At 29.7% G+C, this 20,160-nt stretch overlaps 1 protein-coding gene across 1 annotated transcript; it reads left to right on the top strand.

The window, feature by feature from the left end:
- Positions 1-498: 498 nt before the first annotated feature.
- On the top strand, positions 499-15,582 carry LOC139094065 (ras-related and estrogen-regulated growth inhibitor). The gene is made up of 4 exons (XM_070644969.1): positions 499-1,225; positions 6,172-6,299; positions 14,761-14,917; positions 15,073-15,582. Exons 1-4 carry the CDS (start codon positions 1,138-1,140, stop codon positions 15,336-15,338), a joined length of 639 nt encoding a protein of 212 aa, XP_070501070.1. The 5' UTR covers positions 499-1,137; the 3' UTR covers positions 15,339-15,582.
- The last annotated feature ends 4,578 nt before the right edge of the window (positions 15,583-20,160 follow it).

Below are 20,160 nucleotides of genomic sequence, written 5' to 3'. Positions count from 1 at the left end.
AGTCAAGTCAAGAGAGTAGCCTAGAACTGACCGACACAATATGTAAACAATCAAAGAATGAGGAGTAATAAGAAGAAAAAGAACTATTAAAATAGTAATTTCAGAGAAAAGAAAACATTATAATTATTATTACTATATACACATTTTATCTCCTCTCTTTCTTCCTCCCCATACATATATTTGACACCCAAGTAAATTTTCACAATATCGTACGTGCCAATTAAGAGATGAAGAAAAGTCATTAAGTGAGGATCAACTTAAAAGAACATTCAACCATCTCCATATTACACATCTGTGTGAAATTATACATTATTATTTTTAGCTCACAAAATATCCCACATTGATGATTCTCTCAATTTTTTCTTACTTACTACTCAAAATGAAAATTTTTCGCGTTTTTCCTCTTCACAAAAAGAAAAAAAATCTTCCGATACTTTTACATCTTTAAGATCTGTTTCCTCTCGGTCTCGCAAAAAAAAAGTCTGTATTAATGTATGAAACAGACATAAGGCAAAGAAAAAGTTAGTTAAAGCTGAACTCTCCGCGTTGACAGTTGCCTCTATTAAGACGATTCTGTAAATATAGTTCCATTTATTATTTTTTTTTTGTTCCTTAAACTCCACCGACATAAAGTGTCTTAAGTGCAAAGAAAGAATAATTTTTAAACTAAAAATTAATTAGCAACAACAAAAGGCAAGGCAAGGCAAGAAGGAGTGAAGAATTTTGTTGTTTTTATTTCTATAAGAATTAAGAAAGTTAAAAGAAGATACACAAGTGCAACAAACGGAAGTGAGCATCATATACAAAGTTTTGAGAGTGTAAAAAAGATTTAAAAGAAAAAGCATAAAGTTGGTGTTGTTGTTGCTATTCTTCCTGTTTTATATTGTGCATGAAGAGCACAAACATTTATAAGAAAAGAGAAGTACAGAAGCTGTTGTGATAACAAAGGCGCTTCCTATCTTTTTCTTCTTATATCTCTTTGCTTTCCTCATTCTCTCCGTTTGCTTTATTATTATTACACGGAGTAGAAAAAAGTGGAAGTTTGTATCAATAAATACACACAAGTACGTCACAGCTTTAGTCATCGTAGCTACAACCAACAATCTTCCTTCCATCCTTTTAAATTAAATTAAAGGAATGACAACACGAGGAATTCGTCGCAAAAAGTCTTACTTAGTTGATGCCAAAATTGCCGTATGTGGTCAAAAATCTGTTGGCAAGTCAGGTTTGTAAACAATCATCATGATTTTCTTTTTAGCTAGAAAAAATATATTAAGATAGATTGTAGAGATTAATAAACTTCCGTGATTTTTAAAATATTGGTTGAAAACTTGATGGAATGCAATTAGACAAAGGCAGAGCTTGAAGTCGAGTCGACTTTCCATACAAAATACGAGTCGACTTCGAGTTCTGGACAAAGGGTTAAAAAAGTATGTTTGCTATGACTTAATCTGATCACATATGAACAGCACCTAATGGCCAGAAGTACAAGTTTGAAACAAATTTAGTCGTCTAGACGAAGAAATGACTATTACACAACAAAATAATTTCCAAAATTCACATGGAAGTTAATACACATTTTTTCATGTGATGAAGAAAATGCAAGGCAACAGACGAATGATGATGAGAAGAAGAGAATGAAGAAAAAATATATGTAGAAAATATTTTTATGTGTGTAAAATAAAATATGTTAACCTTGAACTATTTTTCTCATCGTGTAGCGAAAATAGAAAAATAATGAAAAAAGTACACAGAAAGGAAATTTTTCTTATTATTTCTTTTTTCTCTTAATTCCTCTCACATGCTTGGATGAAAATTCATTTTTCTTCTTTAATGATGAAGAACTAGAAGAACTGAAAGTAATGAAAATTGTTGTTATAAAGATTGGACGCAGATTTAAAGAGTCATTGAAATTCTAGCTCGTCAGAAGCTAATTAACGACACGCCTTGAGTCTGTGAAATTTTCTACTATGAAATATTAATGAAATAGGAAAAAGAAGCTACTTAAGTGACCCAAAGGGTAATGAAACGTAAGAATGTAGCATGCTGTCATAATTTTCTAATGCTTTCAACTTCATTTGCGAAGGAAGTTCAAAGAAACATTTACATTTAATAGTAAAATTTTATGAATTTCTTATGGCTTGTAAGGTCGAGTAAGACATAGTGACTAGTAAAATTAAATCAATATTGAAATAGTTCATCTAGAAAATTCAATATTCATTTTAAAATCAATTACCATTTTAAGAGCCACAATTGGACATGAAAAATTTTAAATACAGAGTTTCCAACAATTCTTATTCAAAATTAACAAAACAATCTGAAAACCAACATTCTCATGTCTAACTACTTCCGAATTCAACAATATAACCATTGTCCAAATTGATGTTCAATAATATATGCATTAGTATTTTATTTCACATGGATAAAATGCATAAAAATGAACCATCGATGTATCAAACATAAAATAGAATCATTTGACTTTAAATTCTCTGGATTTGCATTTTGTGGAATATCTAAATTTTTGATGAGAATTGAATTGACTTTTTGTGAATTGGGTTTAAAAAATGTTCACTCTATCCCGGTTTTCACAAGTTTTTTATGGGAGCCAGGTGTCGGCTATGTGACATTCAAGTGGTAATTTTTATTGCAGTATTGCAGTTCAATCAATATAATGATTAAGCATGCTCATTTATGTGAGTATACTCATTGTATGTTAGGGTTCGCAGATTGACCACTTGACTTTCATGAAGAATCAGTGCCAATTGGATTTAATATAGTTTCATCTATATGTATTGGAAGCATTTTGTAGCAACTTTAATGGGTGTGTTTAGAAGGAAGTTTGACTCATTCCTGGACTACCGAATGCTCTAAAATTGTTTAAACTCAAAACCAAATCATACCATAAGGAAAATAATAAAGCACATGAGAATTAAGTATTTTATAAACAAGAAGACAATAAAACAGCAGGCATGACTATAGCAAATTGTATGTTTAAAAATTTCAAAAAAGGAAGAAAAAAAAAACTATTTTTACATTCCCAATAATTATTCATATTTTATTGTCATTTACAATTTTTTACAAAAAAAAACATTACAATTTAATTGCATAAAGCTGTTTTTGCCATTGTAAATCTCAATATTTTCCATTTCTCTCTCCTCAACCGACTGCATACATTATTAATTCATTTATACACACGTATAAATTTATGCCGAATAAAAAAAATTTTAATTGCAAAAAAAGTCTGCTCCTCGACACCCAGACTCTCAATGCTTGTAAACAAAACGATTCTCTATTAAAATAAAAAAAAAATAATAAACATTTAAAAAAGTTTTTTATTCTCTACATTTATAAAATTCATGGAAAGCACATGTCTGTCCATATAATGAATGACTTTGCGGTCTCTTTCACTTTAGACATATTTTAATAAAATTTCCATAATAAATGGTCAATACAGAATAAGAGCAAAAATATCGAAGCAGAAACATTTTCTGCTGATTTTATTGTATTTTATTTACTGTTTTATGGTTTTGTTAAATTGATTTTTTTTTTTTTTTCATTATTTACGTGTTTTTTTGTTTTCTTCTTTAATTTTTCACACGGCTGGGAAAATAATAATTTTCCAATTTATATTATTCGCAAGCTTAAACATTCATTAATGAGCATTTTCTGAGCAACGATCATTCCGAAAATATTCATCATACAAATTATTTTAATGACCTTTTATCCTTAAAATTGCTACTTCTTTATTTTTCAATGTGCATTAGCAATTTGTAGTGAGCCATAATATAAATGATTTGTTTAATTTTAAAAGAATTTCAAATTAAAAATTGAATCAAAATTCTTCATTTTTAATGTTTTGATTTGCATATTTACATATAGATTCCCAATAGTCCGAAAACCCACAAAATGATCCCAAAAGATACAAAACAAAAAATTAACATTTTTGAAAAAATTATGAAATTTCAATCATTAATTTTAAATTTATATTCATTCAGACAATTTTTCATATATAGAGACTGATTTATTGAAAAGTACACGGATTGATTATTTTTACCAATTTAAAATTCACATATAAAACCGAATAAAATTTTAAAATTCAATATTTCACTTTAAATTATTAATGATATTAATTTTAGCAAAATTAGAAACAAAAAATAGGAATTGAATAGCTGTAGGTGTCGAATTTATGATTATTATCACCATTATTATGACATTGATGATATACAAAATGTTTTTCAAAACAATTTTTGTGTGGATTTTTTTCTGTCTGGACTACGTAAATTCACTTCTGTGTGATGTTCAAAATTTGCGCATTTTGTTGAAACATTTATGAAAAATTTTATTTGATTTAAAAAAGACGTGAAAATATTTTGATCTTCTGACATTTTCATTATTTACAAAACTTTTCATTTTTAAGGGAGACGCAAATTTTAAATACAGTAACTTATAGCCTGTCAAGAACACTAAAATTCTTTCATTCCTTTGGGCAAGGTCTTATTTTTTGAACATTAAACTGTTAAAGATTTGAATCATAAAAACTTTCAAATTGTTTCATTTAACATGTTTATAGTCACTCAGTAAAATACGAAAATTTTAATGATTCAGAATTTTTCACTTCGTTTGATTTTCAGGCATTTTAAAAGATGAGCAAGAAAGCCATAAAATTTATTGTTTTTGCTTCATTAATCAATTTTTAAAAGCAAGGTGACTTCATGTACGTTTATTTTTGAACAATTTTTAATGTGATCTTATTTTGATACGACTAGTCCACAACAAGGATATCATCATTTCTAGTCAGAAGTTGGAAAAGTTATGTAACAGATATCCTTCATACTCGAATTTTTTATTGTATCCTTATTCCACACTAAATGCCAAGCATAAGTTGATCTCTTGAATGTAATGAAATTTTCTGAAAATCATGAAAAAATACGAAGGAAATGATCTTATATCTACTTGAACATACTTGATGGGAGAATCTTTAATATAAGAAAAAAGTTTGAAGTTCAAAATGTAGCGCAATACAATTAGTATAGAGAAAGAAACAGTAGAGAAATTCTCAATTGACATGAACAACTTTCAAATGTTTTCAATTTAAGATTAAGAATTTTTTACCATTTGAACAACTTAATTGCTGTTTTTACCGAACATCGAAAATTAAGTCAATTGAAGTTTTCTTGATTATTTAGATCTTGCCAATTGTCCTAATTAAATACAAATAATCTAGTCAATTTGAGCTTAATTGTGTTCCACAGTTTAATTGTCTCAATCTGAAATTTAGTTTTTTCGTTGAAATGTGTTAAAATAATCGATAATAACTCATTCAAAATAACTAACATAAAATCTATCACGTATCACTGAATTATTCTCGCATTAATTTAATAGAAATATAACAAACATCTGTTACCACATATCTCTCGATATAGTAATTATCAAATTAATCAAGCGTCTAAATTTTCATTTTGTATGAAAATTTGTTTTAAATTGGGAATGAATGCTTATTAGATTCTAAGGTGGTTTTTGGAAATTACCAAAAATTAAACTGAATTTGAAACTGAACTAGTTACTCTTAATTATCGTTAGCTTTAATAAGCATTATTTTGTTCCTGAACAATACAAGCGTACATTAGAAATCAATTTGGAAATTATGTTTCCTTTAAAACCCTTTTTAGACTTAATTAGAACAGATATTGCCTGCTTTATGTCATTTAGGGATTCTTTTTAGAATTCATTATATTATGAACACTTTTAAGTGTACACCAATTCAAAACTGCATTCAAAACTTAATACTGCTCGAAATCTCTTGAATTCAAGTAAATAATAACAATTCATTGATGAAAAATCTCAAGACTTATGAACGACGGACAGAAAAAGAACAACAATGTCCATTTTTCATCAGAAAACACACTGAAAGGAATTCATCAATATTATCTATAATTTTTATTTTCAAGTCCAAATTGATTTTGAAATGAAAAACGAAACACTTCACCTGAAAATAGAAAATTTTAATTTCGAATGAAAGGGTTTTTAATGGATTTTTGATGAATGTTTGAAAGCTTGTCAAAAGCATATTGAGTTTTCGATCAAGCTGAAATTATTGATTAATTTAAACATCAATAAAATATGAGAGAAAATTTCATTTATTTCATTTTATATCAATAAATATTTCCACAGCACTTACTGTTCGATTTTTGACGAAACGATATATAGGCGAATATGACCATCAGGCGGATAAAGTACACAAACATGAAATTCTTGTTGATACAGAGGCTGTTTTAGTGGAAATATGGGACACATGTATGGTGAGTAAATATTTAATTTTATTAAATTTAAACATTTTCGGAAATTTACACAATTTTTTTTCCACATTTTTATTTACTGTAAAAATGACATCTCTTTTACTTGATGGCACTCAATGTCGCATATAATGAAAACAACAATGAAATGATAAATTGTGTCTCATGAAAAAGTCATTTGTTAAACATTTTCATCGCTAATTGAGTCAATGACATGATCCTCTCAATGCTACAATTTTTCCAACCATCTTTTTTGTATTCCTTCTTTTTATTCTGTCTTCATCACTCGCTCATTCATTCAACAAGCATTTTCCTGATAATTAATTCAAATCTTTACATACGGAGACATTTTTTACAAAGCCGTGCATCAGAGTTGTAACTTTGGAATCGATTCATGTCTTTTTTATTCAACGGAACTTTTTTTTACGAAAATTTTACAAATTTCCTGTATAAAAATGGTCCAAACATCGGCCATAGACTAATGTGACTCAAGCTCTACACCTTATTTTATGAATTCCAGCCTCAGGTCAGAGTCAAGTTGGCCTAGCACTGAATTTTCGGTCATTTCTACGTCGTGTGCTTCTCATGTTTGTATGTTTAATTGACGTAATTTATAAACAACCCCTTTTTAATTGCCAAACATTTAAAAATGAACAATAATTTATTGCCAAAGCTTAGTGACATTCTCCAACACTGTCCACACTTCTCTGAGTGTCGCGTGGTTTTTCCGCGTCAACGATTTGTGTGGTTTACGTTTCAAATAGTCTCGGAAAATTCGCAACGCTATTTCATCCTCTCCGCAGAATCAAAAAACTGAAAAGAAAATTAATACAGATAGATTTTCCTATGGAATGTTAGCTACTCACAAACGGTGATATTAATAGCCAACAGTTTAAAATCATCGAGATAAAATTTCATATTTTTCTCTGTAGCAAGTATCATTTGCTGCTTCTTCTTTTTTGTTGCCACTTTTTCCTCCCCGATTTCAAATATTGTTTCGTCTAATTTATTGTCACATGACAGTTGAGATTGTCAGTTTTAATCCAAGCAAAAGTTCATCGAATCATGAAATTTGTAGTTTTAATCATTCGAATAGATTTTTATCGTTGTAAACTTACGTGTTTGTGCCAAATGTGACTTTCTGTCTTCATTCTACATCTATTTTCTGTTTATTTATTTTATTTCATTTTGTTATATGCTTTACTCTCCAATGAATGGTTGAATGGATAGATTATAATAACACGTCGCCACAACAAGCATGAAAAGTATACAATTTTCCTTCCTTTTTCTACTCTTGGATGAGATATAGATATATAGAAATGAATGAGACATTGCTGTATGAAGGAGAAAAATATCCAATTTAATTTTAGCAAGATTTCGATAAGAACAGAGAATTTTCTTTATTTGGGGAACTTTTAGATCCAAGGACGTATTCAGAAGGGGGTTTTAGAGTTCAAAAATTTTCTTGCTACGCCCCTGAATAGATCCTTAATACCACAAAACCAACTTGTTTTTGAAACACATTTTGTCACGAACATGGTGAAGGAGTGTAGCTTCTAAACTCTGTACTATTATTAAAAAAGCGCCTTTGTCATTTCCTCGACAGTCCCCAAATATTCGAACAATTTCATTTGTAGACAATTCCTACGATTTAAGTATGACGTTAGTCGTCTTTTTATTATTTGACGTCAAAATAATTTTCTCTATCTTTCTTTCCTCATTCATCGACAGCATGCCTTCAAGGCGAGAGATTTTTATGGGTTAAGTAAAAGTGTGTTTAATAGTTATTTAATTTTCACATTTGCAATTTGTTATAGTTGAGCTCAACAGTAAGAAAAGAGGGAAAATTTCAAATTTCGACTATGTAAATTGAGACCGACGATTTTAAAAGCAGAGTCCATATGCGATATTTTCCCACGCATATCGCAATCAGTATTTAATACAACACTTTTTTCACGAGCTCAAGCAAAAATGAAAAGAAATCTGATGAAAATTATCATCATCATTATCATTACCACATAATGTCTTTTTTATATGGGGAACAGTACTCATGTATCTCCCCCATTTTATGCTTTGTACAATAATAATAAAAATAATAAGCCAGACAAATGTGAAAAAGTATAAAAAAAAATACTCATCATCATCGACGTGCAAACGACTGAGGAATGGTGATAAATTTTTAATGACCAGCATTTGCGAATTGCGATGCTAATTGATGTCTCAAGAGAGTGGATTATGCTTCTTTTTTTTGCAACTCTCCCATTCTTGTTCAACCCCAATTTAACACATATTATACAGGATATCTTCACAATAGCATGAATCTCAATGGCAATAACGGTGGTGTTGAAATTTGCACTTTATTTAATTGCTGAATAATTTATAATATCGTCATCGCCGTGTGGAATTTCTGTTACGTTTGTTCAGCTTTTTTTGGATATGGGGTGATGAAAATTTTGGAGTGTCTACAGAATAGACACAATCTTTCTCCTGTGAATGTGTGAAAACGCTGAAAACTTTTAAAGCATCATATTTGAATGGCAATTGTTTATTCAACCGTTTCTCTATCACTTTTATCCTTACCAGCTCAATAAATGACTTAAAAATAACTTTTTAATTGACTTTGAAGCTTAACAGATGATGTTGAATTAATTTTAAAAATATTTATAGTGATGAATGAAATGATGTTGATTGCTATATCTCGTGCCTTAAATGAAGATAAAAACCTTCAATATTATTACGTGACATTTGCCGAAAAAAATTCTATTTTTGCCTTAATTTAAATTATCATTTTTTTAAATGTTTGCCAACCCGAGCGACACAAAAAAAGACTCTTTGGCAGTTTTATAGACGACAAACGGAGGTGGATTGCATTTGATGTAAATAAAAGAGATTTAGCAGATCCTCAAAAGCTCCGTAACAGAGTCCGTCATTTGTGACGCACGGATAGCCTTAATATTGAATTAATAATGTCACATGACTATTAAATTTACTTATTTTAAACACTTAGTAATGTTTCTGTCATAAAAATTTATGATATCCCTCTTGCATTTAAATTTATTTCACATATGACAGTGATAAAAGCTGAAATGACCAGCGAAAATCAGGTTGACTTATATTGCACATTAATTTCCAATAAATTTTATTATTTGACAATTTAATATTATGACTTTTAAAAGCTTAACTGCAATAAATCAAAGTACTTAATAATATAAGTACAATTTGCACGATTTTCGATTAATTTTTTATTGACATCAGTCTACATCACATATAAAAAGGATCTCACACCAAACTGTTGATCTCTTCTGGTAGGAAGTTCACCTTAACGACCTTTTTCACACTCTCAATGTATGAATGTCTATATACTTTGTCATCGCACTTAGCCATTATTCTAGTCCATGTCTATTTAACATGTATGTTAATTTTTGACATGAGGGAGTCGAGTTATGTAGAAAATATAATGTTTAAATAATGACTGTAGAATCGTGCCCAAGGTGCAAAAAATACAATTAAAATTTGGATTTCGTGTGTGATGGAATGTCTACATTTATTTTACTATAAAATCTACACGTACACGTAGTTCACGAATGATGATGATGATACATTAAGAAAATGAAACCTGTCAACTTTTATGAGATCATTTAACTTGATTTTTATTTTCGTTTTCATTTGCTAAGGCTAGTCTCTCATCAGTAGAATGAAAATACGTACAATTCAGTGACAAGCAGTTATTTCCTATGAACGATTGTCTCAAATAAAATGATTGATGAAGTGTAAGGAAATTCGGATTTCTTCAAATGTCATCATTCAAAAAATGATGTTTTCGACCCTTCTTAAAGAGTAAGCTACAAGATTAGTTTAAGATTTCATTGAATCTGTATATATATCCAGCATTAATTTGACAATCAATAGTAAAAGTATTTTTCATAGTCAGGTGATATGTGACAACACTAATAACAAGGCTAGATAAATGTATGTAAAGGCAAGGACTAATAAATAAACGGGAGATGACTATTAAATGTATCATGACATATGCACGTCGGAAATTTAGAGAAAAAAAAGATAAACGATAAAACAAAAGGAACAAGCCAACACCATATAATGTGTATGTTTTATGAGATATCATATCATTTTGTTTCAACGACAATTCTCTGAATCGGACATTTGACAATAAATGAACACTTGAGGAATATAATCTAGTTCTTTGATAAAAGGAAAGCAAAATTGATAGAAAAGTTTTTTTTTTGCTCTTTCGTTTTGCGGATGAAAGAGCAGGCAAGCACAAAAAATTATTATTAAATCGACAGGCATTGAGTACACCTCTTATATGGCATGAATCGTAGCCAAAAAGAAATAATTTTATATCTAGCAAAAAATTATTATCTTTTTATTGAATTTTCTATTTCCATCTCTCTTCATCGCGCAATCCCTCTCCCCTTAAGATATATATTTTTTTCTACTTCTGCCATGCCGCTTCAATAGTTGATGTCTTGCCAAAGGGATAGAAGAAGAAGACAAGTAGGAAGAATCACAAATCGGTTGTTATCTCTTTTATTATTTTCTTTTTTATGTGAAATTATATTTTATATAGACTTTTGCCTCTATTCTCATCCTCATCTGGCTTATATTTTATTTCCAATCATCATCATCATCATGATCATTTCTTTGTTGTTGGTGGTGCCACTCAAACTCTTTCTCTCATCCACTCAAAAGAGCATTTTTTCCACTACTTGCTCTTTTTAAAATAAATTTATACTTAACTATACTATTCTTACCAATTGTTATCCTAAATTGATGTGATGAAAGTGGATAGAAATGTTTTATTTTTTTTATTTTATATTCTTGCAATTGCTTTTTTTTTTCATTTCTATGTCTTCATTTTATGAATCAAATGATACGTGAAATGGTCTCAACGAAGCAAATGACGACAAATGAAAGAGTAAAGTGAATGTTCAAACATTTTAGAATAAAGGAAGGTGGCAAGATGAAGAAGTCGGAACACAAAAAGAAAAGTTTTCAATAAAAAATTCAATTTAGTAATGTAAAGAATGAAAACATGCTTTTAACATACTGCACACATGAACAAACCAAAATAGCATTAACAACAAATCAAATGAACATGAAGAGAAATAATGAAAGGAATGGAGACAGAGAACAAAATGATGAAGGAAACTTTTTCACTTAGTTTTTATGCACTTCAATGAGAAGCAACTGAGAAATTTCTTAAAGAGAAAATTTATACTTGAAGAAATCGTCAGATTGCATTTATAGATGCTGATGGAAGTTGCATGTACATTTGTGCAAATATTATTTTAATTTGAAAAGTATTGTCGATTTTTTTCATACAAAAACTTAACTTTGATTTATGATTCATTTAATTAGGTCTTTAATTAGTATTTGCAATCATGTGATGCATGATGCACGTGGGATGGATGTTAGTTTTCGGATCTAAAGTTAGTGCTTAAGATCTTTTTTTCGAGTTTCAACCTTAAGTGGTCATCCTTGTTGATTTATAGGCTATGATCTAAAGAATATTAAAGTGCCCAGCCACACACACTCAAGATCTACAGTTAAAAGTGAGATCGGAACAATTTGCAAGCTCTGCACATTGCAAGGACACAAGTTCAAAATACAGATTGTCCATCTCTAGACCAGCCTTAAAAATAAATATTGAAGCAAACTATCCAAAACATAATTATCTTTATTAAATTCAAGCTTCATACCTATTACAATTAGATTGAAACTGAAACATTTCTAAATTTAATTTAAATTAAATTTTAAAGTGACAATACACCCACAAAATTTAAAAAGCATTGGAAATGTACAAAAAGTTGAAAACCAAACAATGAGAAATAATACAACACAAAAACTTTTCCTTCATCTTTTTGTGTGACAATTATGCAGTATATTCAGATCCTATCTCATATTAGTTAATATTAAACAAACAGATACATTCGTACTCTTAATTATGTACAAAATATGCATGAAAAAAAAAAACTTTTCTATCGTACATCTTTTTGGCTTTCTATTTCATGTGAATAAAATACGAGGAGGGGGGTGGGGGGAAAAAATGAAGGAAATTTAAATTTTACAAATTTTCGAAACCAACAAAATGAGACTCAATTTTTCATTTCTCGGTGCCAAACATTTGTTTAAAAGTTGTATTTAAAGTTTATTTAATGAATAAATAAATACAGTGTCTGTGACAAACGTCATTAAAGTATTTTATAATGAAATTTGTGAAAATCCAGTGGGGAACTTTGCATTAAACTTCAACTTCATTTAAATATTTTTTTCATTTTTCTCATGCTCAAATTCCGTGTTTATTAAAATTCCTTTTAAATAAAATGAAAGAAAATTGAGAAAGAAAACTTAAATTCAATTTTTATGAACAAAGCAGCATTCCCTCGCCGTCTTACCTGTTCAAGTTTCATCAAATTATTTCTGAATATAAAGGAACGACGGTTTTGCATTATATAAAAATATTCAGCAAACTCTCCTGTGCAACAACAATGTTCTTATACCTTAAATAATCTTTAGTAATGATAATTGAATACGAAAGTAAATGGAGCATCATCATCGTTGATGACAGATTAACAAATGTAAATAACGTTTTAAAATTTGATTCATTTTGAAAAAGGAATTTGTTTGGGAGCACCCTTAAATGTTGTGATTCTTTATTGAGATCCAAAACTGCACTAGGTCGATTTGCAGTTAAAAATTATTTAATGAGTGAGGGTGCTCCATATACCTTTGTATTCAGAAGACCTTCAATTAATTGTGGAATCAAAACCACTCCTTAGATGTCACTATTAGCTGTATGAATGAAGACTGTAAGTCACATTTCTATTACATATGATTAGAGAAAGGACAAATGAAAATGTATCCTGTCAAGTCTCGAACCAATGGTCACAGGGGTACCGAAGAACTAAACCATTCATCGTGACCGCTTTGGAGCACTATAAAAATCATAAGACAAGTAACCATCCTGAACATTAATTATCAACCTTCTGTACAGAAAGCAAAATTATGAAAAAAATCCCCTCCAGATACTTTTGATATACGAGGCAAATACGATAAGAACATCAAGACAGTTTCCATTATCATCATGGTTATCATAGATGCACACTTATATAAATGAATGAATGCTCAAATGAAAAATATTGTGCATTTTAAAAGCTAAGTTGAAAATATCTTAACTATGCATTTATTGCCAATCTATGTCTTCTGTATTGTTATCTTCAATGAGAAATTGCAATAACGTAAAAACAAAAAAAAATTATTTGTCTGTACTACTTCTAAATAAGCATTATTGTACATTATTGTTCAAGGAACATAAACAAGTGAAGAAGAAGAAGTTAAATGTGAAGAAAATTTTGAGATGTCAATAAAAACTTGCTCATACTCATAAATATAATTATACAAATAAATACATCATAAGCATGTAGTCGTAAAACTAAGTCAGTAAGTCAGATGAAGCAGAAACGACTAGAAATAAATAATAATTTTATGATGATAAATAATAATTTTTATACACATGAACAAGTCCTCATAAATGATTGGAAATAAAGAAGCAAACTTAATAGTATCATCAGAATTAATATAAATTTCACTCTGGATGATCTTATTCTATGACTTATCAAATTCCCTCTTCCATAAAATATTGTATTAATGCAACCTGGTGCAGTGGTGGGCAACTTCCGTGCCGCCAGAAATAGGTGGAAATTTCATGAACTTTATGGTGTGTGCGGTTTCGGTTCAGGCATACTTTCATGGTGTGCCATGAAAAATAACAGGTTGTCCAGCATTGCATTAATGCAATTTTGTTTATTCACCTTTAAATTTGTACAACTTTTTGGGACTGTTCACTTGTAGTGTCCAAATATAAGGATTAGAGAGTTTGGGTAGTCAATTTTAAATTGGGATTCTTCATTTTACAGACACTAAGGAATTAGTGGCAATGAAAGTTCTCATTTTTGAGCTTGGTATGGACAAGATAATGTGTTTTAAATCCAAAATTTCATCCAAAACAAAAGAATCCTTTATTCAATGTCAATGTCAATACCTGGTCTTTAATGGACGTCATTTGCAATCGACACTTTAAAAGCATGAAAGTATAATTTTATTAAGGAAAGGTATTATAAATGAGATATGTTTGGATTTACGAGAAATTTGAAAGTTTCAAACAAATTTCTCTCCAAACTTTTGAATGGAATGAATGGATAAATGCATACAAAACTTTTTTTTGCATACAATATACTTGAATTAAATTTGTACTTTACATAGAAAAGTTTCTCGAAATTATGATATCCAGCATGAAATGAAATTTGTTATGAAAATAACTTATGACTAGATGATAATTTCTCTTGACTTAATCTATAACTTTACTAAACACTTTGATTTAGATACAAAAAATATCTTTAATAATTTGATTATTTCATCAATTCTTCATTCTTCTTTCTTACCACAGGCTGATGATAACGATTCAATATCAAGTAAATCGGAAGCATTGGCATGGTGTGATGGATTGCTCTTAGTATATTCCATAAACGATAGAGATTCATTTAATTTTATCAAGAAGGTAAAACAGGAGCTACAAAACAGTGACACACCAGTCTTATTAATTGGTAAGGATGACAGCTGCTCTTTACATGTCTGTTGTTGATGTGTTAATGAGATAAAATAACACTTGAGAAAATTTATAGTGCTGAAAAGAAAATTGTTAACTTAATTAATATAAAATATTATTTTTTTACTTCCATTTTTTTTATTAATTAATCAGGTAATAAAGCAGATTTAATTCATTTACGACAAGTCAGCACAGAGGAAGGTGAAATATTAGCAAAAGATTTTGATTGTAAATTTTATGAAATTTCGGCAGCCGAACAAGTACAACAAGTGAGTGATGCCTTCCTCGATTTATGTCGTGAAATAATTCAAGCCAAAAGGAAATCAAAACAAAGCTTTATAGACAAGATTGATAAGATGTTGGGTGGTGCGCGTTATTACAGTCGGGGGAAGAGTGATAGTGCTATACAAAAGGAATAACTATGAAGATAATGTTGAGCAATTAGGGCATAAAATACAAGAATAATATTTTCTTTACAAGCAATTATTTATGATCTCCAAAAGATGTCGTCGACAACAATAATAATGAATGAGAAGAGAAACTGCTTAAATGAAAATTTATATACAACAAAATATATAATTTGAGGAAAGAGAAACATTAAGGAATGTAATGCAAAAATGAAGAGCTAGAACAGATGAAATAAAAAATACAATACTAAGGAAATATGCTTTTATTTTCTGTGCAAAAACGCTTGACTTATGCGAACATTTTCTTGCTATAAAAAATACTTTTGTCGCATGCTTTCTATAGAATTTGAAAAGTGCATGAATGGGTGAAAGGAAAAATAAGGTTTGTATTAATTTTTATCCCTTCCTCTTCACAGTATTTACTTCTTCATGCTGTGAAATGATGGCTCTCTCTTGTTATGAGCCTTTCATACCCGAGTGACACAAATGAAGAAAGCTCTGCCACGGAGCTTTTAAGGATCAACTGAAGCCTCTTTTATTATCACTAAATGGAAGCCAACTCTGCTTGGTGGCCATATGGCTCCCAAAAATATTGGCTGATTCGTGATGGAGCCTTCTTTATTTGCGTCACTCGGGTAATACTACACATCTTAAATAAATAACACTCCAAAAATTATATCTGCAGGAAATCTTAAATTTTTTCATGCAAAAATCTTCAATTTAAGTAAAACTTTTATTGACCAAATGTATTTCCAAGGATTCCTCATAAATACAAATTCAAGACAAAAATGCCATAAAAGTATCCTCTTCAATTTTTTATGTCTTATTAAAATGTTTTTGAGGAGATTTTTATTTCATTTCAAAAAGTAATAGCATTATTCTCACATAATTTTTCGTGCAACCTACATATCTAGTGTACTGCGACGTTTTCTTTTATTTGGAAACGATTGCCTATAAAAAAATTATGAATACGAGACATTCCATGTCGTCTGTCTGTAGTATAACTAAAATCGAGTTTTGTATTATTTAATCATGACAATTGATGTTTTAATTCTGTACGCGAAAAATGCGCTTCCGTCAGTCATAAGTGGCCACGTTCATACTTGTTTTATTAAGGAAATTTTTATTTGAAATTATTTTGTTTACAACTTATCAAGTCATCCCGACAGATCCCTAATGATAAGAACGTGTTTGGGGGACAGAAACAAATAAATTCGGAATATTTGACTTTATAAAAAAATGCTCCAGTCATGCCTTAAAAATCATGTCATTCTTGTCAAATCAACACTGAGATTATGCAAATCACATATTGAAATTTGTTAATAATTCCCGATCGGTACATATTGAACTGATGCCACCATGGCAACGAGACGACAGTATACTTAGAAACAGCCAGTTGCAGCCAACTGGCAAATTTGATCAATATATATTGATCGGGTTTATTTTAATTAGTAATATTTCACACACAGCAATTAAAATTAACACAAAAGAATGGAGCTTTATGGCATTCTATTTGAATGAATTTAAATCAATAAGGTAGTTGAATGACTTGTAATCAGATCAATAATATTCTCTTCAGATTTTCCAAATCAATCAAATTTAATTATTAACTCCATAATTCTAGATAAGTAGTGCAGCATAAAAAATTGCAATCAACTTCTCGATAATTAAATATTTTTAATAAGATTATTGCAGTAAACTTTCACCTGACTAGGTTTCATATCAATTCAACTTTATATTCATCATCATTTAATTAACAGTAAAAATCATTGGAATCATTTGAAAGCTTAAAGAATCCTTAACAACCAAGAAGCCATTGAATATTATTTGTCAGAAAATTATTAAGCCCAACAGTAAGATAATATTGTGCTATAATATCAACTTTTTTATCCCAAAAATAGCCACAAAGAATTAGAAATGAAATGGAACATTTATTATGTCTATAAATACACAAGAATCCTTTAAATAAACTCCCACGTTGCCTTTATTCATAATTGTTATCATTCCTTTATAGTCTTAATTTTTTGGTCATGTTCATTCGTTTTATGACTTGTTGGATGTTTTTTTAAATCTCCTTGTCTTTTTCTTTAAACCCCACTTTTGGCATGACGGCTGAAAAGTTTTGATAAAAGCTGTCGGATAAAAAAGAACTTACTTGTCCATTAGATGAACGATTCATCCAGTTATGATGATCTGTTATGGAAGTCGCCCAAAAATGATTTTTTCTTTCCTTCTTGTTTAAACCTCGCTGAGAAAAGTTTTAATTTATATTTTCATGAAAAAGAAAATCTTTTCTTCCTCTTTAGATCCATAACAGAATAAAAGAAGGAACTTGTGTACAATAAAAAAAGAATGGGCATACCTCAAGGGAGAAAATGAAATTTCCCTGGATGGATGGATTTTTTTTTCTTCTTCTCCGTGGTGCCAAGATTACATCTGCTTTCAGATCAGTTGGTTTTCAAATCATATAAAGTGAGACTGAACAAAATTAAATATGAAAAGAGCAAAAAGAGGATAAACTTTAAAAGAATTAAAAAGTTCGAATGCACTTTATGCAGTTTAAGCGCATAATTTGGTTAAGTAACTTTGAATATTCCTGTTACAGCAGATGTACAAAATTGAATTAAAAAAATGCTGGTCAATGACGGATTTATGATTAAATTATTCGAAAAGTTCTTTCTTTAATTTGCAAGGGGTTCGTTCACTTATTGCGAAACGTGAGTAGTCGACGAAAAATCTCTTCATTCTAAGAGCATATGACTCCTAAATAGAGGTCGCATCCATCCAGCTTCTTGGCGAAGTCTTTTTCATTTGTGTCGATCGGGATTAGAAGCATTCTCAAAACATGTGAAGCATTTCTAGACTTCCTTTTTCCTATTTAAAATCAGACGCAATTTATAAGCAACTTCTTGTTGAAAAACTTAAAGATATACTGTATAAGAACTACAAAATATTCGGACTTTTATTCACAATAAATTTAATGCTATTCTTTTCATAAAATTCGCTCACAAACCAAATGAAAAAAGTTTTCGTGAAATTATTTGCCATTGAGTAAATTGAATAAAAATCATGGTTGACACACAAAAAACTTTTTTTGTCTTCCTCGCCTTTTTCATTTACAGAAATAAAAGAGAGAAGAAAGAAAAAAATAAAGGTAAGTAAAGTTTCAGACGGAATGACAGCGTTAAATGTCGAGCTACGAAAAAGTAAGTTGACGACTGAACAAAAAAAAAAAATAATCAAATGTTCATGATTTTTCTTCATCATCATCGGTATCATTATACATAATACAATGCTGAGCCTGAAAGCACGAAATAAGATGAGAAAAAAAAAATCAATTGTTTTTCAGCTAATAAAATCACGCGGGGATCGACGAATGTACACAAAACGGAAATAGAATCTAATTTTTGAATTCATCTTTCTCTCATCCAAACTTTTTTTTTTTCTTCTTCATTCTTTTACGTTTCATCATCTCTGACAAACTGGAAAATTTGACAATCAGAATATTTTCCTCTGTGTATAAAATTTCACTGTAGGTCGTCTGACTGTTAGGATAAATTACAATTGAGGCACTAAATATTGTCAACATCAGTATAGTCTCTTGGTCATAAATGAGCAACTTTATATGTTTACAAGATTTGTTGTGGGAAAGGTCAATCTCATAAGAAATAATAGGAACAAGTAATTCCATAAGATTTAAAGCTTTGTCAAAAAGATAAATAAGAAAGAAGGAAGGAAAGTTCAGAAAAGTCAAACATAGTAAGCTTAACCTACGATCAATAAATTCAGAAAGCTTTCATATTTCATAAGATACCAAGCTCATTAATTCATTGCTAACAAACAGTACTATTGTGTATGTGTGTACGTATTTAGATAAAGGAATAAAATTGAAATAAATAGAATAGTGAAAAGAGAATGAGAAGCGAGGAGGAAAGAGATTTCTATAAAAATACACATCTATGGAATTTAATTCTCCATCTACAGATATCACATTTTTAACAATAATCATTTTCTGCCGAATAATGTTTGAAATATGCTGTTGGGAATTGTTCGCTCAATAAAATTTATTTTTTTGCTGTGTAGGATTCTCTCTGATCGCTACTTCTCATATTAAAACATTATTTGCACACAATTTTTCCACTCGTTCTGATTGATTTGAGATTTTATAAACAATTCGAATTTGAGCTATACTTGTTCAATATTATCAATCCTTCTTTTTTTTCCCTATTGCAACCTCGACTCAATTCTGTCGACATTTGTTGAAAATTTCTTTCATCAATCCATTCGATTCGCAACTAAACATTTTCATTTACTAGTATGTGTTGATGTTGTTTCTATTTACAAATGAAATATCTCAAAGCATGATAATGACATGATACTTACTGATGCTGTTTGCTTTTTTATACAGCAGCCCAAGGCAATTTGGTAACATGAGAGTGGAAAACGGCGAACAGGACTATACGAAAATGATAAAATTATGTTATCACAAATCTTCCTCGTGTGACCATCCACCATTGTTTATTGTTATTTTACTTTTTGTTTCCCGATAAACGATATGATATAAAGTGGATGAACATTTCAGCTGGTAAGATTAGTTTACAATGAACTATGAGCATTTCACATCATTTTGTCTTTTTAATTATGCTTCAACTCGCTAATGATGATGATATAGACTAGTGGTACATTAGTTCCATGTGGAAAATTCATGAGGTTTTGTGTCGAACAAACAAGGATCATGCTTATGTGTATGCTCACAAAATTGAGCATGTCCAATCATATTGATCGAGTATACTCATCAGCACACTCATTACGCTCATTTTCTGTTTGGAATGGT

The sequence above is a fragment of the Chironomus tepperi genome, unplaced genomic scaffold, assembly GCF_022539635.2.
Source record: "Chironomus tepperi strain 1889 unplaced genomic scaffold, CSIRO-AGI_Ctep_v1 contig_349, whole genome shotgun sequence".
Classification (NCBI taxonomy): domain Eukaryota; kingdom Metazoa; phylum Arthropoda; class Insecta; order Diptera; family Chironomidae; genus Chironomus; species Chironomus tepperi.
This window is presented reverse-complemented; position numbering and strand designations above follow the sequence as displayed.

Coding starts and splice junctions, on each gene's coding strand:
- LOC139094065 (XM_070644969.1), top strand. CDS start 1,138: ATGACAACACGAGGAATTCGTCGCAAAAAGTCTTACTTAGTTGATGCC. Junction 1,226..6,171: donor AAAATCTGTTGGCAAGTCAG/GTTTGTAAACAA, acceptor ATATTTCCACAG/CACTTACTGTTCGATTTTTG. Junction 6,300..14,760: donor AAATATGGGACACATGTATG/GTGAGTAAATAT, acceptor TTCTTACCACAG/GCTGATGATAACGATTCAAT.